This window comes from Pleurodeles waltl, chromosome 10 (assembly GCF_031143425.1).
Source record: "Pleurodeles waltl isolate 20211129_DDA chromosome 10, aPleWal1.hap1.20221129, whole genome shotgun sequence".
NCBI lineage: Eukaryota > Metazoa > Chordata > Amphibia > Caudata > Salamandridae > Pleurodeles > Pleurodeles waltl.
This window is the reverse complement of record NC_090449.1, coordinates 765,709,608-765,723,204: the sequence shown is the minus strand read 5'-3', so window position 1 is coordinate 765,723,204 and position 13,597 is coordinate 765,709,608. Positions and strand designations below refer to the sequence as shown.

The 13,597-nt window shown below is 40.5% G+C and overlaps 1 protein-coding gene across 1 annotated transcript in view; it reads left to right on the top strand.

The window, feature by feature from the left end:
• The window catches only part of MYO3A (myosin IIIA), a 1,274,985-nt gene that overhangs the window by 349,420 nt on the left and 911,968 nt on the right, over positions 1 to 13,597 (top strand). The window contains exons 8-9 of the mRNA XM_069211361.1: positions 1,317 to 1,472; positions 6,736 to 6,829. Of these exons, the coding sequence (XP_069067462.1) occupies positions 1,317 to 1,472; positions 6,736 to 6,829 (250 nt within the window). The remainder of the gene's footprint in view (positions 1 to 1,316; positions 1,473 to 6,735; positions 6,830 to 13,597) is intronic.

The following is a 13,597-nucleotide window of genomic DNA, read 5'->3' as shown; positions in this document are numbered from 1 at the left end:
TCATCAATGTAAAATTTCGTGAACAATCTTCAGGCTTTGCCGAGAAGCTGAAGATTTCTGGGAACTACAATCCCCCAGTAGCCAATACTTTGTCAGACTGGAATCGTCTAAATTCTGTCTACTGAGTAAGATTGTGAGGTGCTTCAGTGGGGCACCTTCTTCATTACCATATCATCTGCTTTCCTCTTCCCAGTCAGCATTTCAGCAAGTGTCCTTACTCAGACAGAAAACCATCATCCCTGTGATTGGTTGTCAAAACAGATTTTTTAAAGCACCTCAGTTTCCTTTAAAGGAAACAAGGCTGCTTTGAAAAAAAAACAATGCTTTCAGTGTGCGTTGGCAGAGGTCCCATGGACTTTTGCCTACTCCTTCCTTTTTTCAGTGTACACCACCCCATTGTTGGAGTCTAAAACTTTTGTAAATGGTTTGCAACCGGAAGTCCAGTTGTTAACCATTTATACATGTTACCAAATTACAGTTCAGAAGGGATTCCCACAACATGTCCCTTTCCAAAATGCAATGCAGTAACTATTTGGATTCACAGTTTAGGAGCTTGCAAAAGTTTACAGGCTATTAAAATTGGATTTGTACATTAGGAGAACCTATTTGCGGGTGCAATTTTACGAATCTGAGTGTGCACCACTCCAAAAGAGTTCAGTGCATCTGACCCTTAGTTTGGTAAATCCTCAAATGTTAGGGCGGGGATGAGATAGGCAGATGAGCTAGTAATTAATTTTGAATCTAGACGTCCTAGTCCAATTGCTTAGATCCTGCCTTCTCTCACCTTGAGCCTTTCTCTCTCCTTGCTATTACTGGATGTGAAGGTAAAGCTAAGTTTGGTGGGGCTAAGGAGGTAACCAATGAAAAATAAGCTTTTAAGGGAGCAGTGTTCATAGCCTGTCTTTGATTTAGAACACTGACTCAAAGAATTGGACTGGGACAAGGAAGTCTAGATTTATTATAATAAGAATGACTGATAAGTAACTAAAACAGTCTCAGTTCCCTGCAACCTAAATTGCATATTAACCAAGGGTATTCTCAGGCCACGAAGAAGATAAAAATACTTCCTTTCTGAGGCCTTCCATATGTGACTTAATAGAAGCTCTATTGAACCACACACAATTTTGTTAGGTTTCATTAGTTTTAGTTTAAATTAAGTTATGTATTTTACCATAAAGTGCTGCAAACGTTAATAAAACACCAAAGTAAGTTAATTTGTATTTAATTTTCATTTTCAAGAAAGAATCAATGTCTTAGGTTTTGGAGACATATGTGTGATGGTACAAAATAATTCTTGTTTTTTTCTGTTGCTACAGTTGCTTAATAAAAGATTTCGAGAAGCGGCCAACAGTGTGTGACCTTTTACAGCACCCATTCGTTAAGCAGATTGAAGGCAAAGAAAAAGCCATACAAAAACAACTCATGCAGTTCATTGATGTCCACCAGCAAATGGGAATAACGGAAAAGAAAAGGTACCGTTCTGCATAAACTGTGAAATGTACCATTTCCTAAATGGAAGGTAAATTTCCCAAATTGGAAATATTAATTAGGCACTAACAGCACTTGCAGCTACAAATAGCAAGAATATAATTATCCCGGCTGGGTCGGATAAAAAGGGGCCTCATTTAGAGATTAGGGACAAACAGAAAATTCTCCAGTTTCTGAAGGACACATTAAGGCCCACATTTATTAAGCCTTTGGTTCACCTTTGCATCATGCAGGGCAGAGCAAAGGCTTAGTTGGAATTTACAAAGCCACCCAAGGTCTGAATTGTGTGGCTTTGTAAAGACATGTAACGCAGTGCAGCAGTTTCTGCTGCATTGTGTTACATTTCTTTGTGTTAGACATTCCATGTGCGAAGCAGATTTGTTCCCGTGCATCTACCAATGGAGTTCATGCAATTCCTGAATTACTCAACTTTGTAAAGCTGGAATTTTGTGAAATGGGTACCCTTACCACAGAGAGGCCTTACAAGGAGAACAGTCTTTTTATTCCTTGTTATTAGTTTTTTCTATGAGTGAAAGAGGAAAATGCCTTTTTATTGTTTTGTGCATGAAGGTATCACTCCCTGCACAAAAACAATCCTGCCTGTAAAGTAGGCACCCTTGCTGCCTGCATTGTGCAAGGGTGTCTTCATTTGTGAATAGCAACCTCAAATGCACCAGCTGAAGAATGAAGAGCTGAAGAGTGCCATACCTCAGCAGATATGGAGTTCTTTCCCATTAATGCAGTGCAGCGATTTTGCTCGCTGCCCTGTGTTGTGGGAAGATTGATAAATATGCCCCTAATCACAGTTTAGAGAGAGTAGAGCCTGAAGACATAATTTCCTCCACTTTAGGGACAGTATTGTGAAGGAAATTCAACTAGTTGTTTCTATTCCATATTTAGATTACCCTCCATAAATTGGAGGATTCTCAGTTCCCTCCCAACTCTAAATGAGATCTGTTGGACTTTTTTGCTTATGCAGGGTCATCCCCAATCTTTTTGCCTCCTGCCTCCTATTTTCTCTGACCTGTTGCTGTTGGATTTGAAACTCTGAGCACTTTACCGCTGCTAACCAGTGCTAAAGTGCATTTGCTCTCTGTGTAAAATTGTATGCAATTGGTTTATCCATGATTGGCATATTTGATTTACTAGTAAGTCTCTAGTAAAGTGCACTAGAGGTGCCAGGGCCTGTAAATCAAATGCTACTAGTCGGCCTGCAGCACTGGTTGTGCCACCCACATGAGTAGCTCTGTAATCATGTCTCAGACCTGTCACTGCAATGTCTGTGTGTGCAGTTTTAACTGTAAATTCTACTTGGCAAGTGTACCCACTTGCCAGGCCCAAACCTTATCTTTTCTTACATGTAAGGCACCCTTAAGGTAGGCCCTAGGTAGCCCCAAGGGCAGGGTGCAGTGTATGGTTAAGGTAGGACACATAGTAATGTGTTTTATATGTCCTGACAGTGCAATATTGCTAAATTCGTTTTTCACTGTTGCATGCCTGTCCCTCTCATAGATTAACATGAGGGCTACCTTTAAATCTGATTAAAGTGTAGATTCCCTTTGGGAGCGGATGGACATGTGGAGTTTGGGGTCTTTGAGCTCACAATTAAAAAATACATCTTTTAGTAAGATTGTGCGTTTGAAAATGCCACTTTTAGAAAGTGGGCATTTTATTGCTTATACCATTTCTGTAACTCTGCCTTTTTGAGGATTTCCTGTCTGGGTCAGTTTGCCAGTTGGGCTGGTTGCACAGAGACACAAAAGGAGCTGGGGTGTAGTCTGCATTTCCTGATGAGCCACCTGTGCTAGGAGGGAGGGGAGTAGTGGTCAGTTACACCGGAAAGGACTGTGCCTGTCCTCACACAATGCAGTCTCCAACCCCCTGGTGAGTGTCTGGGGCCTGGCCTGGGTAAGGCAGGATTTCACATTCAAAAGAGACTTTACTTTGAAGTAGGACTACTTCAAAGGAGAAATTGGGTATAAGAAGGGCACCCAAAACCACAGACTTTAGAAACACTTCTGGAACCAAGAGGAACCTCTGCCTGGAGAAGAGCTGAATAGCTGAGGAAGAAGAGCTGCCCTGCCTGTGACTGTGCTTTGTGGAGCTTTCCTGCAGTTGCTGCTTCTGCCAGAGTAAGAGGGCAAAGACTGGACTTTGTGTGCCTTCATCTTGAGAAGAAACCTCCAAGGTCTTGATCTAGACCTTGCCTCCTGTTGTTTGAAGTCTCAGGGACAGCAAAGACTTCTCTCTGCCAGCATCTGGAGTCTCTGGAGAGACTCCTACTCTGCCCTGTGGTGCCCATCCAGTTCCTGGGACCCTGAAAGGAGAAGCTGGCAGCCTAAAGACAAGGAAATCCACGCACAGAGCGCCGTGCAGGGAAAAGATTGATGCGACTCCGATCTGCGGCTGAGAAAAATGACACGCTGCCGGCTCTGCAGCTGAGAAACGACGCTCGCAGGAAACGGGACTGAAGAATTGACGCACGGAGCAGGATAAACGATGCGTAGCATCGCTGATGGAGGCTGGGAGATCACAACCTGCACTGCGGGGTTTTCAGATCATTGTGCGGCTGGATTTCCGACTCGCATCCATCTGTGCAGGGTTATTTTTGACGCACGCCTGCCCGTGCGGGGTTATTTTTGATGCGCACCAGGTACAATTTCACGCTAGCAACGCTAGTTTGTGTTTAAAACTACTTAAAGACTCTTTTTGCATTTTTATTGAAAACTTGACTTTTGGATGGTGGATTTTTGTTGTTTTGGTCTTGTTTTGTTTAGATCAATATTTCCTATTTTTCTAAACTGGTGTGTCATTTTGTAGTGTTTTAATTAAGTCACTGTGTGTGTTGGTACAAATACTTTACACCTAGCACTCTGAAGTTAAGCCTACTACTCTGCCAAGCTACCAAGGGGGTAAGCAGGGGTTAGCTGAGGGTGATTCTCTTTTACCCTGACTAGAGTGAGGGTCCTTGCTTGAACAGGGGGTAACCTGACTGTCAACCAAAGACCCCATTTCTAACAAGATCCAAAGTATTTTAAAACAAAATATTATTTGTTATATGTCAATGTATGAAAGTTCAGGTTTAGTGAGTAACTCTTACATACACAACCTAAAATCTCCCTTCACAGGAATGATTGCATCATAACATTTATCAGCCATAGCTGAGTTTATGCTCTAGGCAAAACAGGTATCTCAGACAATCCAAAGTGGAATTGTTTCACAAAGAGAGTAGTTCTGCGAATAAACAGACATAATGGGCTCCTAGAAAGCTATTGGTGATATGAAAATACACGTGCAGACGTATTATCATGGCCTTATTTTGGATATCACACTATTAAAATCAAACTTCAATGCCATCAAACCTAATTTTACTGGAATAATGAACACAGACTCCAAATACATTTTCAGTTACTGCCCTTCAATGTTGGACTGCCCTTCCGGCAGCCTGACACACTGAATTTACCAGATAGGCTGGCTTGAAAGGGCCAGTGTGTGGGTAATTTTTTTTTTTTTGTCCCGTGGGCTGTGATGAGACTAAAAAAAACAATCCAGTGCACCTGGTCTTTCAAGCTGGCCATCTGGCACTGCCAGATGGCCAGAGACTGGCTGATGAGCCAGTCCAGCAGTGCCTGTTCTTTGCACAAGCATAAATTACTTTGATTCTCTTGTCCAGTTCAATTACAATAACTTCACTGAACAAACCACACTACCAGTATCCACCACTGAAGGAACTGTCTAGCCAATATAACATAGTGCATTTGTGGTATCAGTGTTGCAATCAATGAAGTATTATCAAGCTAAGCAATTAACATATGTAAAACAACCTTCTATGTCCTGTTTCACACCAAAACTAGAATCACATTGAATCTCTTCAACAGCCCTTAAATTATTCTGTACTCTACAGTATTCTGAAGTAACTGACATATCAATCTAAAGAAAGAACCTGAAAATCACAAAGCAAATGAATTTTTGTAGCCTACACCAGGGATTCATGTGTCAGTTCCCTATGTGAAATGCCAACAGTGTTTAGTAATGTGAATTGTTGTATTTCATATTTTATTACTTGAAACAGAGCAAATGACAAGTAAAGGATAAATATTCATGAATAGGAAAATGGAAACACTTTTTCCAAATATAGGGGGTCATTCTGACTCCGGCGGTTTTTACCGGCTGGCGGTGCTCCGCCAGGCATTCTGACCGCGGCGGTACAGCCGCGGCCAGAAGCGGAAAGCCGGCGGTGTACCGCCGACTTTCCGCTGCCCATGGGAATCCGCCAAGCTGCGCCACCATGGGGATTCCGCCCGCCAGGAACAGGATGGCGGTGAGGGGTGTCGTGGGGCCCCTGTAAGAGGGCCCCACTTTGTATTTCAGTGTCTGCTTTGCAGACACTGAAATACGCGACGGGTGCCACTGCACCTGTCGCACATCCTCCACTCCGCCGGCTCCATTCGGAGCCGGCATCCTCATGGAGGGGTATTTCCCACTGGGCTGGAGGGCGGCCTTTTGGCGGTCGCCCGCCAGCCCAGTGGGAAACCCAGAATGACCGCCGCGGTCTTTTGACCGCGGTACGGTCTTCTGGCGGTTCCCTCCAGGCGGGCGGCTCCAGGCGGGCGGCTCCCGCCGCCCGCCGGGGTCAGAATGACCCCCATAGTACCTTAATAGTTAATTGTACTTAATGTTTCTTGTGGTGTTGTTACTTTTTGGCACAGAATGCAAATAAATCATACCAAAGTTTAATCTCAATATTTGTCTCTCGTTGTGAATAGTAGAGTTTGTAAACTCTAACCTAGTGCAGAAAGACCTTATTGGTTTTATGTCCCCAAATTGAGGTGGACAATATTGGTCTACAAACATTTTGTATTTAACTACACAATATACCACTACAATGTCTGTACTGTGTTTGTAGATAATTTGATATTTGACACCACATCCACTAACCTAGACATACCTTTAATGGAGTGGTTAGGTAGATATATTTGATGCAATATGTTTGTCATGAGGTTATCGTGTATATATAGCGAGGATATACCCATTTTCATCTCTTGCACTCTGTTCTGGCCTGTGACAAGCTTCTTCATCGCAAGTATCTTTCAATCATTAGAGTGATATAATTACTTTTTATATGAGCGAGCTTAAATTAGACACGCTAACAGTTAGTAGAAGATATTTAGATACATGTATAGCATATTGTTTATGAAATTTTTATACAACTGTAACCTATTGAGCAGCATCATCTTACCTTCGTAGGCATGAACGTATCCATACTAAAAAAGGTAATTGCCGAAAATCGATGATATATGAGGATGAAGATAATTTGGCTACCTTGGAAGAACTTGATGAGGTAAGGGATTAAAAGCCACCTTTAAAGTTCCAACACACTTCTTCTAACCATTCTTTACTTTTCAAAAGGTCAGATCACGAAAGCAATTCCTTTTGTGAAGTACCCACTAGGTTTGGAATTCTACACCACTGGTTATAAAGACAACACCCTCTCATGTTGTGTACAACAAAGATGAAATCCCTACTGTCACAACATCATTGCCTTCCCTGAAAAAGGCAGCTTCTAAACTGGTTTTGAACATAACAGGTGTTAGAAAATCAAAGTGACAAACCAACAGAAATACTTAATGAATCAGACAGACTGCTTCTCCCACAAAGGTGTTTTGAGATGGTTGGCCCTTTGCAAATTGACTATTAATACACACTAGGGGTATATGAGTTTGCACCCCCATGAGAATCGGCTAAATTAAGTTTAACCTCTTGCACTTGATATGTATCACAGAGGGCTATGTACCATAGAAAGCGTATACATTATCATCTTATTTCGTGTATCTGCTGTGATTCTTATATTCACGAGTCCTGCACTTAGTATCATTGTACTGGAGTAGCTTAAACAAATGTGGGATATATATTCCGTTAGATGTTTACGTATCTGGTTAATATTTTATTTGGGTCATGTAAACATTAATAAGAAGTTGTACACAGGGGCGGGGGAGGGGGAATCTCAGAAACTAAATGGAAGTCCACTATGTAATCTTTTACTGAATTATCATTCTGCAATTGTTTCTACCCATGAACCTTCTAGGATAATAACCAGGTTTCCGAGACCCCTTTCATCATAACTAGGAAAAGAGTGAAAATCTCAGGCTAGGCCATCTTGTTTCTCTTTGCAGCCTATTCCGTTTGTGTTTATTAGATCTAATAATCTATTGTGAGTGACAGAATCCACCATTTCATAAAATGGCCCTGATGTTTGGCATAAGGTCAATAAAAGTGTCATTATTCTAATGGACTCAGACAGGGTTGGGAAACTTTGACCATTGCAAAGTTAGTTGAAACATAGAAGTTTGTCACATGGCATGGGAAACAACCTGACACACCTCGTTCTTATGATTTTATGCTTCAGGAAATCCTCTGCAGTAAACATCCTGGAGTAGGTTTTTGTCAGAGATAGCATCCCTCCCAGGGTCACCAGGTTTAATGTGCCAGAGAGGGCTGCAGGGAATGGAACGGTTAAAGGGGGTCCGGTACCATTTAACCAGTTCTGGGGTGCACCTCATGGTGGGGGTCAGTGGACCACACACCTTAATCATTGCTGTTCAGGGACAAGAAAGAGAGATAGAGCATCGCGGCACAGGCCTGCATTTGCCGGGGATGGGGAGGCACTAGTCCCTCATTCAAGAAAAAAAACATTATGAGCTTTGTTAATCTCACACAGTGTCTTGTAAACGAAAAATATGAATTCCAATCTACCAGAAACAGGAAACAGGAACCACACAGTCGAAAAAAAGGATTTTCTCTTTACATTTGATACTGACTTTCATGTAGGTTAAAAACACTTTGGCTTAACATTGAGAAAATAAACCACTTTTCATTTTTGTTACATAATACTTTTGACCTGAATGGCGACAAAAATACCTGTTAATACAGGCTTATTGTAGATTCCTGCTCCCTGGTACCTTTTGGTATATAAATTAATTTAAATTGGCCACTTAACTGGAGTCTAAGGTTCCATATACGGATGCTCAGGAAAGAAGGGGTACAGAAATTAGCCATTATTCGTTATAAAATGAGCACTCCAAACTGACATACGTTGTTCTAAGTATTGCTAATCAAACAAATCAGCTTTTGTAAAGAGGCTGACTGTGAAAATGACCATACTCACACTCTGCAGATATCCCATGTTGGTGAGAAAGGCCATAGTCTTGAACAGAGGTGTACTTATACTCCCACCGAACATGAAGAAGGAGGCCTGTATGAGGCATTCTTGACTTGCATTTTGGAGCATGACCTGAGCAGCATGGTTAACCAAACGAAAAATATTCCAATGGTACACAATACAACACAAAGAGCAGTCAAACACACAGTTAAAAAAAATAATTTTAAAGGTTCAGATCAGCTTGTAATGAAGATAATATTTTTTCAAAAACCATCAACCACCCCATTAACAACCAATCAAAAATGGTATTTGAACAAAACGTCATCGGCTAAGGTGACAATTTTGAAAGCATTGTCAGAGTGCAGTTGGAACTTGAGCCACTCACAGATTTTTTAATGGGGCTGTTTACAATAATGACATTACAAAAATACATAACTAATATTAACCTGAAATAAAATCAAACATTAATTCCAGTCCCCTGTTTTGGTAGAGAATGTATTTATTTTGATTCTTGGTTGGTTGTCTATGGGGTAAGTCTTATCCTCAGTCTTTCCACTTCTAAATCCAATAAACAAAGAGCAGATATCGGACACTGAATGCATTACATTAGAACTGCAAAACACTTAGCAAAAATGTTCCATATAATACAAATAAATTGTATCCAAAACATGTCTGGTAATTTACTTCCGCAAAGGTAAAATGGGAGTTCTTGTGAATAATCCAAGCCTTTTATATAAATGAGAGCAGAGCACCTCCGAGAATACACTAAAAAAAAACGGTTTTATGCCATGTTAAGACATAATGAACACAATTCTGGAGTCCCTGAGATTTCTCCTTTATACTGCATTCCAAAACAAACTGACGTACTCCCTAAATGCTTGTCTCAATTCATATAATCTCTAAATTTCAGTGGTGGGAACCACAACAGGACATTAAACGTACCTTCCATTAAATAGACACAAAAATATAGCTTCCCAAGAACAACTGCTCCATTCCACTATTCACTGGTCTGCCTTAGCAGGAACAAAACCTATAAAAACCCAGTACCTTGTTGCCCATTAGTGGCCTGAGTTAGAAATCAGTGGATCTCCATCAGAACTGTGATGGCTTTCCTGTCCACCAACCTCTAAGTCCAACAGAATATCATGGGATTTAGAGTTCGGCAGACAAGGTATCCATCACTTTTGTGATAAGTAACCCATCCTCCAAGGTCTAAACAGGGCCCTAAAGCTCGTTATAAAAATGGAACAACTAAAAATAAAATTGATGTTGAATTGCCTTCTTTCTATCAAATAATAGTGTCCCTGAGCAGAAGGGTACAAACATGCAGGACAGTTGTCACGTTCCTGTAAGCAATCAATGTGAAATTTTGGAAGGGCTGGATACGATTGATTGACTGCCCTCACAGTATACGATGTCCATGATGGTTTGCCAAACTGTAGGGGAACTTGATTTTGAGCTTTTGATTCAGTGAACATTTCAACTACATCCTGTTCCTCTGACATCTGGAATTTATAAATTACAAGATGAAGCAGAGACACCTATAGTCCAAGACTCTCACCCAGTACTGGAAGGTTTTAGTCTTATTTCCTGGAACATTGCAGATGCATGCTCCAAATTCACAAACCATTACTGGATCAGATATGCAAATATTTTTGAAATTATTTGTTGTCAAGAAACCTGGATGACAGAAAGTTTTCACATTGATGGATATTGGGCTTTTGCTCAGCCAGCCCTTCCCTCATATGTGGACAGAGCTAAAGAGGGAATTGCTTCCTTTGTTTCTATCTAAATTCCTGTGTCAGAAATTTCAGAACTGTGGACTTCTCCTTACTTTATGATTCTTTTATCCTTTCCTGCTGAACCGGGTGTGATGTTGATTCATTTTTATTAGAATATTTTTAATTAGTGTACAAGTAATGTGACTGATAAACTCAATGGATTCTTAGAGGGTTTTTATCAAACAACAAAATGCATTGTTTATGTAATGTGGGTTGGGGATGTTAATACTACCCTGTGTCAACATACTGGCAATTGCGTGTGTTGTTTCACAGATCCAAAGAATGATAATGTCACACATTTCAAGCACCCACTATACAGTGAGACCCTAAGTAGTGTTATTTTTCAGTATAATTAAATTTTTCACTGTGATATGGTTTGTAGTGACAACGCTCACATCCCAACCTTTATGGGAATTCACACAGGGAGCACAATTGACTATATTGTCATATAGGCTGAGCTTGTCTTTCTACTTCTAGATTTTACAGTAGTTAGTAAAGGTGTTAGTGACCGTAATCCCCTCATTATTTCTTTGAACTCCTATAGTTAAACATAAAGTCCCTAAGAACAAATATTGGTTACATTACTCCAAAAATACTAAGAGTATTAAAAATAAAATGGGATAAGGTTGATCCAATTTCATTTAATCAAGGAATTGTTGCAGAAAACAAGGACTCCTTTCTAGCTTGCTTAACTGAGGAGATAGGGCTCAATATCATAAATCCAGGTTTAACAATATATGTAGTTCCTTATCGGATCACCTACCCCTTGACAGACCCCCCAGAGAGTCAGCCTTTTATCACTAATTTAACGCTGCCTGCTCCACCACCCAAAAACAGTGCTGGTAGGCCTTAAATCCTGTCCTTGCTCAATACAAGATGTCAAGGATGCAAGAAGGCTATATAAAATTACTTTACAGGAGAGGTAAAATGAAATAAGGAATAAAGCGTGGGAAGACCTCCTAGTGTTGGAGAGGGCTTGGAACAATACTACATTTTTAGAAATAGTCAACCATTCCTTTTTCTCAGAGCTGGATGCCCCGGAATTTGAATCTTTAATTACAATGGATACTTGGATGGCTCACTTTGCTAAAAAAAAATTGATTCTGGAAAGCAAGCCGTTAATACAGGGAAGGGCCAGTATCTAACTTCCCAAAAATTCTCAAGGCTTACTGAGTCTTTAAGGTATTCATGAAGTAGCCCTAGCCATTAAAAATGTATCTCAAGGAAGGCCTGATGGTGTCCCTGTGGACATTTTTAAATCTAATATCATTTTATGGGCTCCCCTACTAGCAAACATTCTTAGATCAGTTGTGTCGGACCCTATTCCAGACTCCTGGAGGACAGCCATTGTTGTTCCAATCTTTAAAAAAGGAGACATATCTTTGCTGTCTTGCTACTGGCTTATTTCACTGCTGGATTCTGGGTCATGTGCTTTTGTTTGGCTTGGAATGTTGGGCTAGAGAGAATAATATCTTAACTGAAGCACAATAAGGATGTAGAACAGGCATTGGCATTGGTGAGCAGTGCCTAAACCTTTATCTCAAAGTAGGAAAATACGTTTGGACAAAAGAGGGCTCTTTACATCTTCCTTTTATTTATCTATCTAGTGCAATTGATGTAGTCAACCGGTCGAAGCTGTGGGACATGTTAGAATTGGTGAGGGTTGATAAAGAACTCCTCATTCTTCTAAGACGTATACATCAGGACTTAACAGTTAGGCTCTATTATGGTTTTTTAGGTCAATGTCCCCGCCCATACTAGTTCTGTGTGAGCCGTCAGACAAACCTGTAATTTGGCCCCCTTTCACTTTCTCCTACTATTCTGTATAATTTGGATCAACAAATATTTAATGGACAAAGAGAAAGATATGCCACGAATGGGGAGTCAACCCATACCTATGTTATTGTACGTGGATGATGCTTGCCTTCTTTCCTGTACAGCAAATGGCTTACTGGTTGTATTAGATTCATCTTTAACTTACGTGAGAGACCTGGACCTGCAGGTTAACCATTCAAAGTTCAATGTCATGACCTGTGGCTACCCAAGTATGTAGTCGAAATGTTTTGTTATAGGAAGAACACATTTAGAAAAGTTTAAGGGCCTGATTTAGAGTTTGGCAGATGGGGTTACTCAGTCACAAACGTGACGGATATCCCATTTGCCGTATTATGATCCCATATTAGCCTATGCATATCGTAATATGGAGAATGGGACATCCGTCACATTTGTGACAGAATAACCCATCCTTCAAACTCAAAATCAAGCCCTAAATCTTAATTATCTAGGAATCCTTTTTAGCTCATATTTTAGCTAGAACTTGTCACTAACTTCAAGATCTCATCAATTTAACAGGAATACCAAGGCTATTTTTAGATTTGCACACAGTTTACAGCACAAATCAATCAAGGAGAAGTAAAGTCAATACAAAAGTAAATACATTTCTGCAGGGATAAATGGGGTGGGAATTTGGGGGTATTGTAATATGGGGGCCCTCCAGCATGTTGAAAAGTGCTTCACATGCAGATTGTCAGTTACTAGGGGTACTGCCACTTTTATTTGCCACGAGGAACTAGGGTTATTGTATTTGGAGGATTGAATTGGGCTCACACCTTTACAACTATGAATTAAGAGCTGGGGAACTCCGGAAGTGGGACTTGTTAGAACCTGTATCTTGGATAGCCTGTCCTAGATAGGGCAGACAAAATCTTCTGGCTACTCTGTCTGGAGAAAACATTTAAAAACCTAGGCCTCTTAGAATTGTACAATAATCCACATATGATATCGCTTAAAAACAAAGATATAGTTAAGCAGAGTTACCTAAATTATTGCATGAATTTGCAACTGGAGAGAGCCCAGATTAAGGACTCTGTTGTTTGATACTCCTTGGTATCAACAACAAGGAGCATGGAGCCTTACTCACACAGTATTGTAAACCCCTTTCACTGTTTTGGCTAATCCTTTTAAGACTATGCACACTGCACTTTAAGTTTGCCTTTCTACTCCTGGGTTTATGGTAACATGACTTACCTCCATGCCAATGTGATAATATTTCTAAGCAAAGTACATGTCACTTTATATTGTTTGGCTCTTTGTATACAGCACCCGGTCCTCTTTCTTGGTGCCTATTTTATGTAATACAAACCTGAGACACTCAGAAGATGGACTTGTG